Source organism: Falco biarmicus, chromosome 7, assembly GCF_023638135.1.
Source record: "Falco biarmicus isolate bFalBia1 chromosome 7, bFalBia1.pri, whole genome shotgun sequence".
Classification (NCBI taxonomy): domain Eukaryota; kingdom Metazoa; phylum Chordata; class Aves; order Falconiformes; family Falconidae; genus Falco; species Falco biarmicus.
In genome coordinates, this window is record NC_079294.1 from 31,881,903 (window position 1) to 31,900,437 (window position 18,535).

Genomic DNA, 18,535 nt, shown 5'->3' on the forward strand with positions numbered 1-18,535 from the left:
AGCTTTGAGGGGCTGCAGGAATGTACGAATGTAATTCCTTCATTTATGAAGCACCAGCAGTGCATGTGTCTGGGACTAAAGCTGCAAGGTTAGGCGAGACAGAACCAAACCCAGCCAGACACGGGCACAAGCAGCAGCCATGAGCTTCTCCAAAACCGGAACAGAAAGTATCCAAGCAAGCAGGGTTAATCTGGGCAGGAGGAGACGTGCCTCAAGAGGCACCGCAGCCATTCCTCCTTTCAGCGTTTCTCTTCAATGTGTAGACTCTGTTCTCAGCTATGTAACTGACAGGACACAGGAAACTTTTTACAAGTACATATTTATTTAAAATAAAAATTAATTATGTGCCTTTGTAAAATAGGGTACTGCACAATCTGTATATGCAACACAGTTTTTGGTACGGAACATATTTATTGAGCAATATCCTTAAATACTAAATATACATTAATGGCTTGTTTGAGAAACATGACAACATTAATTCTGATAATTTTTTTCTCTTTAGTCATTTAACCACTGATACAGATTTCCTATAAACAATATTTGTTTTCATCTGTACATGTGGTGCACAGTCAAGAAGGCAGATCTTAGAATATTTACATTCATGCATTGATTTAAACACACTATTTTGCAGTTTAAAATAATATATTTCTGTTTGTACAGGTGCAGGGAGTATTATAAATACGTATCTACCATAGGCCTGATTCTCCATTGCTTGGCAGCATCTATGGTCATGACCTGGTTGGAGCAGGAGGCCCACACTTGCTTCACATGCTGTGACCATATGGCATGCAAGACTGGACAATTAGGTCTCTGTATAGATATATATCTCTCAATATATTTATATCTTATACTTAGTGGAACTTTCCTCTTTTCTTCCGTGTCTGTTTTTGCAGCATCTATCCAAGGTGGAGATGCTTTCCTGGGCACACCACTGTGTCCAGCCTGAGCCAGGAAGGGTGGCAGCGCTGGGGCTTCAGCTCCACCTTCCCGGTGCTGCTGAGGACCGAGGAAACTCAACACTCTGCAGCTCAGGCCATTAAAGTGCATTCCCTGCTTTTGTCTGCTAGTGGTGATCCTTGAGAAGAAACTTGGAGTTGATGCTCTCCTGCAGACTGAGCACAGCAGTTTGTGGAGTCTGTCTGGTGGTGGTCAGAGCACAGCAGTTAATGTCTGAGTAGGAATTGGCCACCTCTGTGTCTGTCGGGGATCTGGCTATTTTGTGAACAGAGCTATGCAGGGCCTTTCTACCCCTGATATTTTGATGGCTAAAACTAAACTTGAAATACTTGTAAAGCTGTATTTTGGATTGCCAGTTCCCCAAATCCAGGGTCACTGCTTAGTGAAGCCCTTATCCATCAAGACTGTTCCTTTCCCTTTGTATTTAATTATAGCACAATAAGGAAGCACAGAAGCCTCATTTATAAAAGCTTTGCAAGTAGTCTGCAGAGTGTTAAACACAGCCTTAAACCACATCGGCATACTTCAGAAACCACTCCGCAGTGACACTGCCTTTCTGGCCTTTCTTTTCTGAAGTCTTACATCTGCTTCTAGAACACTTTTCCAAGCGCCTTTCTGAAGATCACCTTAAATTTTGGTGCAATGTAGTCAACTGTACTTAGGCAGCAATCTAAAGGCAAAACTACCCCGTGCAAGATTTCCCGTCTCTCCCTGCCATGCAGCTGTGTGAGTGCTGAGAGCAAAGGCTCTGGACAAGCAGAGGAGCAGCTCTCAGCCTGTCTGCTGCTGAACTTCTGTGGCCATCAGATTATAGAAGTACACTGGGGAATGTTTGTTTAAGAAATATTATAGCAATGATGTGCCCTAATACATTTACTTAATATCAACATGTTGGATATAATTATAGTGTATATCTGCCTATGCAAATCAGACACATTATAGCTCTCAAAATACTGCCACAGAGCTGGTATTTTTATCTTGATTATACAGATGGGTAAATTGAGGCACAGAGAGGCAAAATTACTTGCTAGTAAACAGCAGATCAGTGGCAGAGTTGAAAACAGATCCTAGTCTTCATGTGCTGCTCCTTGAAATGCCCTGCCTCCTGGCTCTCCATGCTCCTTAATGTGTATGTTCTCCCGAGGAGACCTCAGGGAAACCGGGGTGGGTTTGCTTGTGGGTTATGTCATGCACCAGGGTTTTCTCTAGTGAGGACGTTTTCTCATTGACATCACTGAAAATCAGACAGTGTTTGGTGACCATCTCTTTAGACTTTTTCTTGCAAAAACAGACACATTTTGATGGACATGATGAGCTACAAATCCCTTTTGTGATTTTGGCCTTACAGAGCATACCTTTAAAGCTGTATTAGGAAATAAATAAAATCAACAACCTTAAGGAGAAAGTGCTAATCCTGAGCCCCTATCATGCTAATCTCATCTGCATTCATACTGTATACTCTCAGCTAAACATGCAACCAGTCTCAAACTATGCCATGTTTAGGCAGAAACAACTGGAGTAAAAAAAGAAAGGCAAACATAGGTAACTACACCAAAATAAATGTTATAGCTTAAAAAATATTCTAGAAATATACTTGCAATATTTTTATTATAGTATTTAGGGGCTAAGTGCTTTAGGCAATCGACATTTGGGATACTAGACTCAAAATGTAAATTCTGTCATTTTAATCACACTTTGGATCTAGGAATATATAACTGTGTCTTGTGCAAGCACACAACATGAATATGGCAGGGAATGATCATACTATTGGGCAAAGGGTTACTTATTCCCTTTCACTTTTGTAATTGCATTCACTTCTCAAGAAAGTCTAGCCTTTAAAAAATAATTTCATGTAGCTAAACCTCTACATAGTGATGACAGGCTAAAAAGCTAAATTAATAACTCCATAAATTCCTCAACAGCAGTATATAGCAGCATTTCATTTTATCATTGAAAAGATACTTATATTTACATACACCCTATTATTCAATAGGTAATAGAAAACTACAGATGGGCCTGAGCTGGAAGTGCTGATCTGAACATCCTGGAGCTTTTTTGTGGAAGGTCTGCAGACCATCGTCTTTCTCTGCCATCAGCCCAAACTCTACATCCTGGCGATAGACCAACCACAGACAGGGATGTGTTCAAAATCAAGGTCTGATTTCTGCAGTTCAGGCACATCCTTATATAAAACTGAAAGCATTGATGTGTTGCAGTACCAAGGGACATGGTGGCTGGGGCGCAGCCATGCCCTGGGGCGAGACTAGGTCAGAGCCTGGTAGTTACTCACAGACATGGAGACTGAGCGGTATTGAATGTCCAGACAAGAAGCCAGGGTGGAAATTTGTCTTTCACTGCATCATGACTTTCAGCACAGAGGTAAATGGAGACATATACATGGTGGTGTTATATGAAGGACAGCTTTCAGGAGGTGGGGAAAGACCAGCATCTTGGCTAGTCTCATCGCCTTTATCCTAAGGGTTCCTTACTGAGTCTAACCTGAGATCCTACGTGAAAGGAATTTGGGTGGATTCAGTTTTGCTTTAAGTAGTCTGCAATCCACGTCACGGAAAGTACAACACTAAGCTACTACGCTGAATTTGGCACAATCGGCAGCCTCTGCCCAGGAGAGGCAGAGACTGAGTTAACGTGGGCACAACTAGCTTACCAGACCCTCAAAAGTGGTCCTCGAAGCCAGACCTACAATGACCTCGGTGGGTCAGTTCAGAAGACTCAACGCTTTCAGGAAACGACACTAGTCAGTGAATGAAGAAGACATCAAAGGGCTGCTAGTACTTCCATCACAATCCCACCCAAATACTCATGCCAAGATGGACACAACATCTTTCCTGTCAGGGTTTCCCTGGGGATTCAGCATGATGCAAACACAGAGAAATGTGTGGAATTTCACAAAGGAAAAGCTTTTTTAAGGATAAAAATTAAAGTGTGATGCAAAAAAGGAGGATGATTATGAAATAATAACGTTCAAAGCACCTCTTAATAATCTCTCTCTTTCAATAGCAATGCTAATTGCTAAAATCTTACATTTTGATTTCTTTTGTCTGAAAAGTCTTCAGCCATGGAAATTGCATAGTCATCAGACTGCAGATGAATTTCCTGGGGTGTCACAAGGTCATGCAATTTTTGGTTACTTGATGGTTTAACAGGAACCTTTGTTCCCTTTTTAATAATGAAATAATAGGGATGATAAGGATGAAGTATAAGTGTACAGAACTGCACAGGCTGGAGAAGCACGTAGGTGACACCTCCCATCCTTGACCCTCAGACCCATTTATAATAAGCTGCTGCCAGTCTGGCAGATCACCTTCTCCTCAGAAGATCCTATTTCAGCAGCTTTTTGTGGACACTGAATTCAAGATGAAAAGGGGGGGGGGGGGGAAGGGGTGGGGAGCGGGAAGAGAGGAGGAAGAAGAAGCGGGAGGCATTGCGACATTGCTTTCATGAGATGCAGCATGCAATGCTTATGCCTTTGTGAGGCCTTTTCTCTGGGCAGCCCAGGTGGGCAAGTTTATCCTCCCCTGGAGAAGCAGCAGCCTGAAGAGCAGCCTGCTTTTCTCTTCTGAATCACTGATGCGTGCACTGTTTCTGAAATGAAGTCCTTGGCCACAGAGCTCCTTCCGTTGCCTTATCTCACCCACCTTGCCTGCTCTGTGTGTGTGCTTTGACAGTTTACCACCTCCTGCACCTCGGCGGGGTTTCGGGGATTATACAACCGCATTGTTATCAACTGTTTTGTTGTTTTGAGAGGAGGTCATTGCATATTCAGCCCGACTGGTTCCATTCTCTTCTTTTCTCATTGGTTTCCTTGGGTGATCCCAGGTTCGGTGATGTATAGGCAGGGTGGGGGGGAGAAGAAAGGACAGAGATAAACATCTTCTTTGTCAATACAGATTGAAAGCAAAGACATGTGAAATGTGTCATAATACTGAAATTTTTCTGTCTGTATTTCCCTTTCTGAACACAGGCCAAACCAGCAGTTAAATTTTGTCAAGCCTCATGATCCACCTGGAGGGTCTGGTCCTAAGGCCTCATGATGGGCTGTTGGAGTGCCCATGCTGGTCTGTGTATAGATACAAGTGTGCCTGTTGCATGAGGCGAAGGCTCCACCACCATCTTCATCACTGGAACAGAGGCTGGGCCCTGGGTCAGGCTCTGCCCTGGGGCAGTCCTGGGCCTTTCTCCTCCAAGTGCCACATAATTCAAACTGGGATGATGACCAGATGTGTCCACTGAGGGCCCAACTCAACAGTCATCATAAAACCACTGTGTTTGGTGACTAGGAGAGGACTCATCTGATCAGTGTAGATATGTACATTTGTGGTAACCACCCCAAACTACCTTCACAGCCAATGGAGAGAAACAGGTACTTTTAAAACACAGTTCAGAACAGCTTGAAGTGGATATGCAAAATGAGTCAGATGCTTTGTGCCCAAGGCATTTATGTTTCTCTGCATTGTGAAGGAAGGGTAGGTTGTTAGTCCAGACACAAATGTCTGTGTTCTAGGTGTCTTGAGTTGTTAGTGAATGAAACATGGCACCTGCTGTGATCTACCAGCTCCTCAGCACAACCACCCTTTTTATTTTTTTTGGTGGCCGCTGGTACCAGTTGGTAACACAGTCCAGGACCACCAATGCTAATTGTGAGACAATGCAGGAAATGCCCAGAAAGTGCAGAAAACTAACAAGTATCTGCACATCACAGAGCAAAATGATCTTATTTGAGATTTTGAAGTGACTGAAAAGGGAGACGTGAGCTTAAGTTCCGTAACAGACCATGTTACATCATGTGTTTCCTCTCACAACTTCTCAAAAGTGGCATAACCTTTATTTAAAACTCAAGCTTTAATCTTAGTAGAAGGAAAAAGCTTTGTGCTTTCCACATGGATATTTCAGATACTAGTGCCTTGAGTTTAAGGTGTTTCTGAGGGCAAAAAGAGGAACAGATAAATGCAATACAACAGTCAGTCTGTGCTATTGTTCTTGACATTGTTTAACAAAACAATGATTAATTAAAAAAATGCTTAATGACATTTAATTTCAGCAAAGTTTTAATGAAAGATTTATGGAGAATGATTACAGGAAGATAAATTTGTTTTGCTTGTAATCTCAAAGAGAATACTTCTGATTGTGATATCTTGTGCCTCTCTAGCTGGTAAGAGTTAAGGCTTGTTAGTATTAGCCATGATTCCAGCTGTTAGAGAATGGAAACGGAAGGCAAGGGGAGACGAAGAGTTGTTGAGACTAAGGGTCTGTTAAGCCATTTTTCAGCCATTAACACACTGTGCCTGTCTGTATCTGGCACAAGGTCCTGTGGCCCCGTCTTTCACAACACTGTAAAGCACCCACCCACCCCGTCACCTCCCTGGCAAAAGGAATGGAGAATCTAACAGCAATACTTCTCTGATTTTTTCCTGGGCAGGAAAAATGGTGTGGCTGTCTAAATTTCTCTGTTGCTTTCAAAAATTTCTCCCCCCCTGCCCAGTTCCAACTCTGATAATCAGCTCTACGAATGGTCAAAAAAAGATGACATTTTTGGCCACTTCTACTAGCTATCTGTTTGTCTCCTGTTTACTCCTTTATTTTGGTCTGCTATGTGTTTCTGCACCTCTCAAGTTCCATTTTCTTTCTCTTTAGTCTTCCTCTTCTTTCTTCATGTTAAAAAATGTCTTCCTCTCATTTTTATCTACATTTTCCTGGTGTCTAGAAGTGACTTCGAGACCAGCTTCCTCAGTTTGCCTGAAATTCTCTTTCCTTTCCTCCCCCTTTTTTTGCTTCAGTTTCTCTTCTCCAAGAGCTGCCGTTTGCTTGTTGCCCTCCCCAGGCTGGTCTCCCAGCACAGACCTCAGCAGTTTGGAGACTCCTCCAACGGCGAGACCTCTCTGCAGACACTGCTGGAGAGGCTGCTGGCGATACTACACCATGGGCACTAGTATGCATTGGAAGTGTATTTTTTCAGAGCCTGCAAATCGTGGAATGGAGATTTTATCAAGGTTCTGCTTCTGCCTTATTAACTGCTCAGGGTTAGTGCTAAAAAAACCCAGAGCAACTACTTTCTTGGGTCTCAATGAAATGGCTGTGTGAGACATTGATTTACTTATTTTTGGCAGACACAAAAGTTCAGGCTTGGAGACTGCTCCGTTAAACTCCTTCACTCGATTTGTTACCAAATGTACATCAGGCATGGATTTCAGGTTAAACTTGCCTCAATTACACCATTTAAATCACTGGTTTGGCAGACCTGTATGCACTTGTCACAGTGATTAAAACTGACCTATGTATTCAGATGTGCAAAGTCACTTTGGCTTGTGATTTTTCAACTGCCCTTTTGCATTAGGGCACTAGCTCTTTTTGTGCCACTAGCTCTGTGTGTCACTAGCTCTTTTTTGCCTCAAATTTCATTGACTCTTGAGTTCCAAGCATGCAAGTTTTCCTCTTACACACCAAGGGGAACCCTTTTATCCTATTTTATGCCTGATAAACAAAGATTATGTGTGATCTTCCTGTGTGTAATGCTCCAAGACTCCTTTCAGTTGAAGCCCTATGGTTAGGTATTTATGCATTTCCATTCCAGGGTTGCTTTTCGTTGGTAAAAGCGATGTTTCAAATTAGTGAGGGAATGAGTAGGGAACTATTCATATCTGTGACATACTCACTTGGTGGCAGGCGAAACTGGCTGTTCACTAACAAGTGGGTTGCATTGCTTTACCGTATGATTTCCTATACATTGTGCTTTGATGTTTGGCAAACAAATTGGCGCACTCTTCATGCCAAACATCTGCGAATGAAAGGGACATGCAACTCTGTACAGCTTAGTACACGCCTGAAATGATGCATCAGAGTCCATAATGACCTCTCCACCATGCATGCATTAATTTGCATGAATCCTAAAATCAAGAAAGCATCAAACAGCCATTTAACAGTGTATTTCACACATCAAGCTTAAATTTCAGATGAGGTTCTGACCACGTTACGAATCTTGTTTATGGAAGAAATTCATATTGGCTTGTACCAGTTCTCTGCAGAGTCCTGTGTAAAGGTCAACATAACAATGCACATTCAAACTTAATTTGTATGTTCTGTCTTTAGAAAATTTCCTAGAGGAAACACATGTTTTGGCCCTGTAGCATGCCTAGTCACAAAACTAGGTTGGTATATTTGACAACACCCTTCCTACCAGCTTTGGCTACTGGTGTAAATTTGGCATTCATCTACCATCTGTAAGGCTGTTGTGTGGTAGACTACTGGAGGAGGGTTTCACCTCATGTCTCACTTGTAAATGCTTAAGAAAATCTGTATATTCTCTCTTTCAGACAAAATCAAGCAAAAGCTAAGCAGACTATTCATTTAATCAGGACTTTTTAATGCCTTGTTACTTATAGGCTTATTGAAGCTTTGAGGAGAATAAGATTACCTAGAAATGGGAATAGAAGTTTTGTCCAGAAGAGTAAACTGCAACAGAGCTTAAAAGACACAATACAATCCACATGCTCATATTCTTCAAGGTGCTGTGTGCTTGGAAGGGATGAGAGTTTAGGATAAAACTTGATTTCATGAGACAAGCCTAAGCATTACAAATCTGTTTCCTACTGCCTGCCTCCATAGTAATATCCCTGTTGAGTGCCACTGCACCCTTGCCAGCATCTGGGAAGACAGGACCTCGGGGAAACCCAACTAAGCTGGGAGGAGATGACCTTGGGCTGGCAGCAGGGGAATGAAGGGATCTTAAATTCATCTCTTTCTGGGGCTCCCATACCTGACTCAGCACTGCCAGAAGATGCCTGTCTCCACTTAGGATTTGCTGCCCTGGATTGTCCTCCCAGGGAAACACCTATCCTGTTTCGTACAGAATGGGAACAGGGTCATTCCTCTTTTAAAATGCAGTTAGAGGAGGAAAGGCTGCTCTGCCCTCCCTGCTGTGTGTTGTTGGAGGAGATGCTCAGTGCTCAGAAGACCACAGTGCAACTCCACTCTTTCCTGAGCCGTGGTACAGAATTGTAAATTGTACTTAAAAGGCAGCTACCAAAAAAAAAAAAAACCAACCAAAAAAAACCCCCAAAAAAACAAACCACCCAGATTGGCTTGTATGGGTATCAGTATCAACTGATAATTTTAGCAAGAGTGAAAGCTATGAGACATCCCTCTACTGCCTTTGCACAGCTGTACCTGTGCCAATGTACATGGTACCTGTGCCAAAAAAAACCTTTCTTGTTTTCAGTTCCTCTCATGAAGGTGCTTTTAGTAACACATTAAGAACTTATCTCTCCTCTCAAAGCAGTTTCACCTCGAGGTGGCTCCTACCACAAACAAAGCTGCTACCAGGCTCTGCGGGCAGCCCTGCTGTCACCTGGCACAGCCATGGGGAAAGATAAGCAGCCCTGAGCTGCCCTGCCAGTGAGCATCACCGTGGCTCGCCCATCCCTCCTGCACTGGCGGTGGCGTGTGCCAGGTCCTGTGTGTGCCCGCTGATCCCTGGGCGAAGCAGTAGAAGGGAAGGGACAAATCAGAGACCTGAAGATGGATTGTTTATACATGCCATAGGTCTATCTTGATGTGTCCCCAGCACACAGCAGAAATACCCAAGCTACCTATGTACCAGTAGAGATCCAACTGAAGCAGCACCTTCCTGTGTTTCAAAAGTTGTCCAAGAAACAGACTAAAATCTGGTAAGTATATTTTCACTCAGCTTCATCTCCCAGGCTAGGATGCTAGCAGTACCTGTGGTGGCTATGTTTACAGCTCTTTGCTAGACTTCACTGCTGGAAGCCCAGACAAGATGATGTGTGAGCTACTGTCACACTTCAGAAACATCCTTATTTAGCAGATACAGGATAGGAATGAAAGAATAAATTTTGTAATGTTATTCAATTACTAGACCATCTCTCCAAATAACCTGAATGTTTATAAGAACATAAAGGATGTGAATGGAGGCTGTTTACATCTCAGTACTGGGGGCGTTCATCAAACAGCCATTTGATTCATGCTGGCCATCAGCCACCAGAGGTGAATCAGTTCCCATGACAGCAATGGGTGAGAGAAGTGAACTTGCTTTCTAGGATTGGTTTGTGAACACGACCCCTGCTAGAGGGGCTCACTGTACTGACAACAGTTGCTTTTCCAGGATACAGACATGGAATTTGTGTGCAGCCATCCACAACAAGCAGTGCCTAATGACTAACCTGGGCTGGCCAGCCTGGTGCTATGGCCAAATGTATGGGGCTCATGTTAAAGAAGGACACTTCTTTGGAGATAGTTTTCACAGTCATGAAAAGAGAGTCACACTCTGAATTCTCCCTTTGACTGTCCCAGAATGCTCAGAAAAATTCAGTTTGAATATTTTTTATTTTACAACGTAAAGACAGAAATCAAAGAAGAAACCCTAATGATGAGAATTCTCTGAAACCTTAGATTTTCTCTATTAAATTAGTTAACAGCTATATGTGGACCATCTATCTGTCCAGAAACCAAGCAGCATACTATTCATTACTTGTAGGAAGAGGTTACTGGCTCAACTACCTCCCACGTACAAAGCAAATGTTTTACAGTTAAAATAAAAAGGAGCTCCATCTGGAGAAATTTCAGCAATGCACTCACTTCTGCTCAGTGTTTGTCGAGTACCAATGTTCAATACTCTCAATCTCCCAGGGCGTTTACATGTATTCCCTGCATTTCTATCTCCAGGCTGGTAAATTAGATAATCCAGCATCTAAAAGAAAAACAGTCTTGCCCCAGTGTTTATTACTTATTATCCCAATATGTGATGTTTTTTTACTTACTGTTCCAAACTATAGGTAACCTGTGTGATATTACCTGCACCATTTGGAAAGATTAGTATATTGGGTTACTTTTAGTCTCGGACATTTGATAGAGATCTCCTTCAAGCTGCTTTGCTCCTTATGAAAAAAATAAAGGCATCTTTTGTGAATCAGAAAAGGCTGTTCTTTCCCTAGAGACCTTTGAGTACTTCAGTCTTAGCCCAAAAAAACAGCTGATAAGTAAGATTTACAAGACAAAGTAAGCATACAATTTTTAACATCTTCAGACTTTTCTGTCTATCTCTCACATGTGGAGAAGGGGAGAAGATCTGCTCAAGCACGCAGTGCTAGGACCACTACGCAAAAGTAGGAAGACTCTCTCACAGCACTGCAAGTCATGTTGCAGCAATAGGCTTTGATCTTACCCCCAGATACCATCTCCTAATGACAGCTTCTTCTTTTCTGGCTGTTCATGTGAGCATTTTCAAGCCTGCAATTTATGGCTAATTCAGCTCTCCCTTACAACCATTTTTAGCTGACCAGTATCTGGTGTATATTTAAACAAGCCCTGCAAGCGTGTGGGCAGCTTCTGTTTTAGTGTGGTTCATGCTCCCCTGTGATGGTCAAATGCCCCTCACGATGCATGGATTGAAGATCTAGCCTTTGCTGAGTGCTTCTCTTGGGGAAAAAAATCCATATGGAGCCGCTCTGCAGCCATTCATCAGCACTTAGAGGTTCCCTGGGCTGGTGCACTCAGGCCGCAAAATGTAGTGGGCAGATCTCTTTCTGCAGATGTGCGTCTATCCCAGCCTGCTGAAGTCACTCTGGTATGTCTAAAGGGAGGATCTGGCCTGTTCAGATTGCAAGTAATTGCAGTAGATTGCTGAGCCACATGTGAAATTTAAGAAGTGGAGTTTATTCTTCATTTATTTTCAGCACTGCAAAGTCAGAGTAATTCCACAGGCTTTGCTGGACTTGAGGAGGATTCGTTCTGATCTTACAGGGGAAGATCTGTCCCCGGGAGACTAAGGTGATACAACCACATTTCCAACTAGGTCTTCAATTAAGCTAACTTCAGAATTACACTCCTACACAAAAGCAATCTTAAGGAAGAGAAGGATCTTTATTATGAGGATACTGGCCTATTAATTGACATAATTGATAAAAGTACTTTCAGTGACCCCTCACGTTACAGCCCATTCTTTGCATTCCCTATAATGATCTTTAAAAGGTTTTATTGACTGGAAGGATATTACAGCTGACGTTATCAGTCGGGTGTTCTCAGTGTGGAATACATCATTGATATGTTTTGGTGACAAAAGGGAAAAAAAATGAATGGACCTAATGTTAAAAAATGAGCTCATGTTGCCAGCCTTCCAGCCTGGCAAAAAGCCACTAAAAATGAAAAAGAAAAAAAGACATTAAATGCCTGGAATCAACATGTCCCTGCTTTGAACAGTGCCAAAACGTGTCTGCAGGATGGCCATGGCCATGCCTGGCGGTGTGCTACACACTGGCAGTGCCCTTTGGGGATGAGCTGGGGACACTCCTGCTCCTCAAAGGCCTGCCCGGCCGCAGAGCAGTGCAGGTAGCTGAGGTACGTTCATGGAGCTCCCTCAAGTCATGGCACACCACGCTCAGCCAAGCAGTACAGAAACAGCCTGGGATCGTCAATATATATGTAGCACCCAGATAACCAGGATTATATACAACTCTATTGCATTAGGCATGATCTGCCCTAACAAGTCTATAATTTACAGGGAGTAACCAGCTCAAATGTCTGTTCCAATTTCTTATAGAAGACAATAAACAAACTTGGAACAATATCATTAATGAAAAGAAAGAGGGGATGGGGTTTGTCTCAGGGAACACCAGAAAAGGAAAAGGGCATTTGAAAGAAAGAAATGGGAAGAAGCCATGGGTAAATTTAGGCTGGAGATGCAAAATAAGTTCTTTTACTCTCAAAAGAGTAAGTTTGAACTGGGACTCCTGGAGGACAGCCGGAAGAAAGGGAAAACTACACAGCTTCAAGAAGGAGACTGGTGTGTTTGTGAACAGGATCAAATGCCACAGTGCTCACAATATCAGGGACAGACAGGGTGACTGGTCTTGTTCCAGTCCCATGTTACTAAGATATCTAGGCTGCCACCGTGAAGTATCAAAGAAAGAATACTGACTGCTTTGGGGAACTGAAACAACCAGAGTTACAGAAGAAATCATTTCACTGATCAGGTACAGCCTCAGTTTCCCTGAGTTGATCCTCAGTGATCAAAGGCAATACCTATGGTCAGAGCTGGACACAGGGTGAGTTGCTCTACCACAGCACCAGGTCTGGGAATAGGTAACAGCTAATCATGAAGGCAGGACACCTACTTTGTTTTTTCCCTATTTCATGCAGATCAGTAGGAGGAAGAGAGTAGCATCTCCCAGAGCCCTCCTGTGAAAAGCCTCCAGATGCATTACAGACGCAGGCTGGATGCATTACTGCAGTAGTGGCATCTCACTAAAACTGAAGTCACGGAGCTTGTCTAACGGACAAAAATGTACAGCTTCCTCTGACCTGGGCTGTGCACACTCTCTGAGCTTTTGTGCCCACAAGCTGAATGCACAGGCAGGTTTGATCCTTCATTTCTGCACACATCTGTGAGAGCTCTCTGTGACCCACGCAAAACCGAGACATGCACATTCTCACAGGTGCTGGCATGAAGGCAACAAACACTCCTCTGCTACTCAGTAATACAAAAACACCAGTGGAAGCCCACACCGAGATCTTTCGCTTAGTCCTTTAAAATTCCCCAGTCCTTCTGGAACAGATTGAACACCACCCATCACTATTCAATGCTTTTTATCTTCAAAGTGCTTAAATATTATTTAGGAAATCTGGATTTGAAACCTGCTTTTCAAGTGCCCAGCTGTACCAGTCCTGATCAATACCTCACTATTTTTATATAGACAACACATCTAAACATATACATTGATAAAGACTGCCTAACTGCTTCTGTCAGCTACAGCGAGGCCAATAAAAGACATTTATAAGCTATTATTTAGCTGGGCTCATAAATAGAAATTCTCCTTATAAACAGATATCTATATTGGAGGGGAAAGCGAAGGAGGGCAAAGGTGCAGGAAACCCCTACCATGTCTGCAAACTGGCTGGCTGCTGGTGCCCCATGCTCTGGGACAGGGTGGACATCAGTGCTGGCAAAACGTGGGGTTGGAATAATAAGGGGCAGAGAGAGGAGATCAGCAAGGGCTGCTCTTCACTGCTGTCTTGCTCTGAATGTCTTTGAAGGACGTTATGTCTTTCATGAGCCAAGTGACTGTGGATATTGCCATTTTAGGCAATGGACTTTTCCATCCCCAAAACAAAGTTGACCTTCTGTGCTACTCTGTGCCCAGATCTTTTGCTGAATGTAGATATCCACCTTGCCATTTGATCCCTTGCAATCATAGGCAACAACTTGGATGATGGACTTGATCCATACAGAAGAACAAGTCTACTGCTACTTCACAGAATCATTTAAATAGAATGTCACAAAATTATTTAAATAATGATTAATTTTTATGCAGATGAACCAAAATTCTCTGCAGATTTTCTGTCATAAAAATGTCTTTCATAGAAGAGGGTCTGCAACACAAATAAATGCAAGGAGCTGAGAAGAAAATTAAAACTTGTAAAATGAACTGATCTTTCCAACTATCGAGATCACTTTGCATTTGAGGCAATCTGTCTCTGTCACCAGCTACAGTAAGACCACTGATTTCCAAGGAGCTTCTTCTGACTTTGTCCACTCACAAAGAAGAGTTTGCAGAGCCAGACCTTGCTCTTTGCAGAATAAAGGCAAACCCACTGTAAGTGGACTGCACAGGGTGGTCCCAGCCTTCCCATGCTCCAGGTGTGCAATAGGGCAAGTCTATACAGAGGCAGAGAAACCAGCAAGTCTGGCACACGTTGATGTCTACACAGAGATTTAGTGTTGTGCAGTTTGGAACTGGGGACAATTTCTGAGGAAGGATTTGAGTTCAGCCAGTTTCTACACTGGCTTTCCAGGGCTCAAAGCAACTAAATGAAAGAATCAAGTTAGCCTGAAGTTTCTGTTGCTTTCATAAGGTTTCACGCTACTGCCTCAAAAAGCAGACACCAAAGAAGGCACCGTTTCTCCACCTGTGACCTCCCTGCATGGCCTCTTTTCAAAAGGCAAAATGAGGAATGACCCCATTTTCCTAGTCTTGTCTTGCATACAGCTGGGATCAGGCCATTTACGTCAGACCCCCTGTTAGTGCTTCACTCCATCACCTGGCATTAGCTTGGGGAATGGATGCTGTGATGCTCACCTCCACAAGTGCTCCCTGACACAGCTATTTAGCCAACAGCTCTCCGAGATGGACAAACCAGGAGAGCTGTTCTCCAGCCCAGCCCACCTGGCAGCAGGGTTGGCCACGTGCCTGCTGACAGAGCAGATACTGGAGTCAGAGCAAGGTAAGTGTGTGGTGGAGCAGGACCACCTCAGCTGATGCCACCTTCTCCCCCCGCCCCAGCACTGCCCACGCTGACCTACTGCCTGTCTCACCTTCACGGCAAGACTCTCCTGAGCAGGGAGCTGAGGGCTGCTTAGCAACCCCAGAGCATGATAAATATTTAGCAGTAAGTATGGGGGGTGCAGAGAATGAAGGACAGAGGTAGCAGAAATCACACCCTGCAGCCAACACAAGTGGTGGCAGCACAGCTGCAAGGAGCTTGAGGGCAGCTGCAAGTGATCAACGTGTGCCCAAGGAGTGTCGCAGCTTTGCAAAGGGGGGCCCTGTCTGCACCCTTTTGCCCCTGGGCGGTGCGGCTGCATGGCAGCAAACAGCACAGCAAGGTGGGGTGGGTGTGATGTGACCTCCCTTCCAGAGCAGTGGGGACCCCTGAAAGCAGCTCATGTGGACAAGCACCCCTGAGCCTTCCTTTATCAACACCTGGTCTCAGCTAGGGCATGGAAAAGCTGATGTCTTGGTTCCATACCAAGTCGTGACTAATTGGACAAAGGTGTGAAACTAATGCACATAAATTACAGTGGGAAATAACACTGCTGTGGTCAGATGCCTTGTTACCTCTGGCTCAGATTCTTTGCACAGGAGGAGGCGCATCCAAGCGCAGCACCTGCCATTCCCTGAGCTCCACCTTTCCCCAGGGTCTCTGTGCACAGAAGTCCAGGTTAGAGCCAGGCATCAAAATCAAAGGCAGCAGAAGCCATGAACTGGAGAAGCCAAGGGTGGCACCGAGCCAAGCCTGCTGGCCAGAAGTGTGCCAAAAGGTCAGGCAGGAAGGGGGTATCTTCTGCATGGTAGATCTGGGGCAACGTGGGGGTGATGTGGGAAACAAAAGTACTGCAGGAAACAAGAACGGGCAGAGACCGTGGGCAAATGGGGCACGTACACAGGGCTGAGAGGTGGCTGAACAGTCCCAATCATCTTAAAGATGGTTGGATGCATGTGATGGGTGGGGATCAGCTGGTGCCAGCTGCTCCATGGTCAGGTCTGGCTTCTTGACACCTCAAGGCAGAGCAGAATGAGTCTGGGCAGATCCTGCCTGGGGCAGTATGGGGGCAACTACCTGGGTATTCTCTTACTTTTCTGGCTTATTCTCTTTTGGGGGTTTTAATGCTCCTGCAAATCTGTCATGTCTGCTGAACCCACTGGGAGCTGCAGTTGTTCAGCCACAGGAGAAATCAGGCTTTGCTGCTTTTACTCCAGATGCATTGGAAATCCTTCATGGAAAGCAAAAAGGGGCAATAAAGGCACCCAGCGGGTTCCTGAGAGATTTTTGTTGTGTAGAGGGAATTTCTGGGTGATACAGTGCTGAATAACATATCTACATCCCTACCCTACTACCATGGGTACAATCTCCTCTAAGCCGTAAAAAAGATTGTGCCAGGCACCCCGGGGTGCTGCTGCTGGGTTCTTGCAGACTGTAAAAAACACAGTCCTAAGCTGAGATATCCCAGATAATCAAGTCCAAATCCTTCTTCAAGTGTCCCTGCATACTAGGTACTGGGCTGGGTACGTGTCAGCCACAGCTGTGGCTTTTCACCAGCAGGGTCAGCCACAAATGCCCTCATGTCAGCTCGCAAAAATTATGATTGGCTTAAAAATTAAATTAATTTCTAAGAAAACTTTATTTCTTTGCCTTGCAGGATTTTGACTATGTAAGAGTCTTGAGATTAAAGTCAGTTTTTTGACTGGTAGGTGAAGAGAACGCTTATCTTATGTTTATTCACATTTCTTCAGAAGTTATTGTTTCAGGAAGAAATGTAATAAAAACCTCATGGTAAACCCGGCAAGTCTATATATTTCAGAACTGTAGCATCTACTTGTATCTTCTAGTTGAGCTGGTGTAAATGAGGAATATTTTGATCAATACAACTGGAACAGCATGAGCATTATATTCTGGCACAAGCCTGTAAAATCCACCCATGGCTATTACAGAGCTGCACTGAGGCAGTAACTGAGCAGTACTTAACTCCATCGCAAGGCTGCTGCCTTTTGATGTGGTACCCTCATCTGCCACAGAACACAGAAAAATGGCAAGTTTGTTTCTAGTCACAGTGAAAAGTTAATCGATCACAGGATAGACCATAGCGCCCTACAGATTGCTGTTGGCATCTCTGTCAATAGATCACAAATTAGGAGTAAAGAAGTGAAAAATGATCCATAGGAGAGTATTTTGTGAAATACTTGGACTTCTTATTTTATGTTAAAGACTAAAACCTCCTGAAGGCTTCCAGTATTCCTGGTTATGAGAAACCGCGCGGAGCATTTTATCCACTTATGACAGCACACTTTCTCCCTAGTAGAATGTGTCTTTGGTATAACTTAAGAGACAAAAAAATCCTGCCCTATAATAGGTATGCAAACATGTAGTGTTTATAAAAAACCCAGATGGACAGCACTGAAGAGCAGCTCCTCCTGCTTATCTGACCAACATGTACTGCACAGGCAACAGCAAAGCAAACTTTTCTGCACAGCACCGCCTGAGGGTTTGCTCAGCCATCTCTCCAAATGAAAGGCTATTTTATCCACTTATCAGCCCTTGATCTGTCAAATAAACCTGCTTGCAAGCAGTACAATAATTCTGCTGTTCCACTTAAAAATGAGGGCAACCCTTCATCTTGATGCACCCAAAAAATACTGGGCAGTGCCAACTATTAGTCCCCCATCCAAAATCCTCAGTGATGCCACTGAATCAACAGAATGGATACAGCAGAGCTCTGGCATCTGCAGTGGGCTTGGGTCGAGTTGTAAAGCTGTTCAACAACTTGTCTCATATATACTACCCTGGAAATTCTTGCACAACCAACACCCAGACATCAATACCCTTTGGAAGAACAACTGATTATCCTTGTACTAGCACTCAAGTTTTCATCAAGCAGGGCTACAGGTAGTTTAATTAACACAGACAGCTTTGAAAGAGCACAAGAAAACCAACAAGAACTAGAGAGGCTGCTTCACCTGTAGAAATATTCAAACCCAGCTGGACACAGACCTGGGGAACCTGCTCTAGCTGACTGTTAGAGCAGAAGTTTGGACTAGATGATCTCAAGCTGTCCCTTTCAACCTCAACCATTCTGTGATTCTATAAACTCATTTCTTGATGGTCAAAAAAATGGGATCTCCTTCTAAAAGACTGGTTGCTCAGAGTATTTAAATTGTCATTAGTAGATCATGTGCAACCTCATTCCAAGGATGGGAGTAAATTCACTACTGGGAGATGGTTAGACATAGAGGCTAAGCAACACATGAGGATGTTGAGCTTTGGTTAGAGG

At 43.8% G+C, this 18,535-nt stretch overlaps 1 protein-coding gene across 2 annotated transcripts in view; it reads right to left on the bottom strand.

The window, feature by feature from the left end:
* Positions 1-300: 300 nt before the first annotated feature.
* The window catches only part of PRIMA1 (proline rich membrane anchor 1), a 54,414-nt gene continuing 36,179 nt past the window's right edge, over positions 301-18,535 (bottom strand). For both annotated transcript variants that reach the window (XM_056346935.1, XM_056346933.1), the window contains exon 4: positions 301-4,782. In XM_056346935.1, the coding sequence (XP_056202910.1) occupies positions 4,683-4,782 (100 nt within the window). In that variant the 3' untranslated portion in view covers positions 301-4,682. The remainder of the gene's footprint in view (positions 4,783-18,535) is intronic.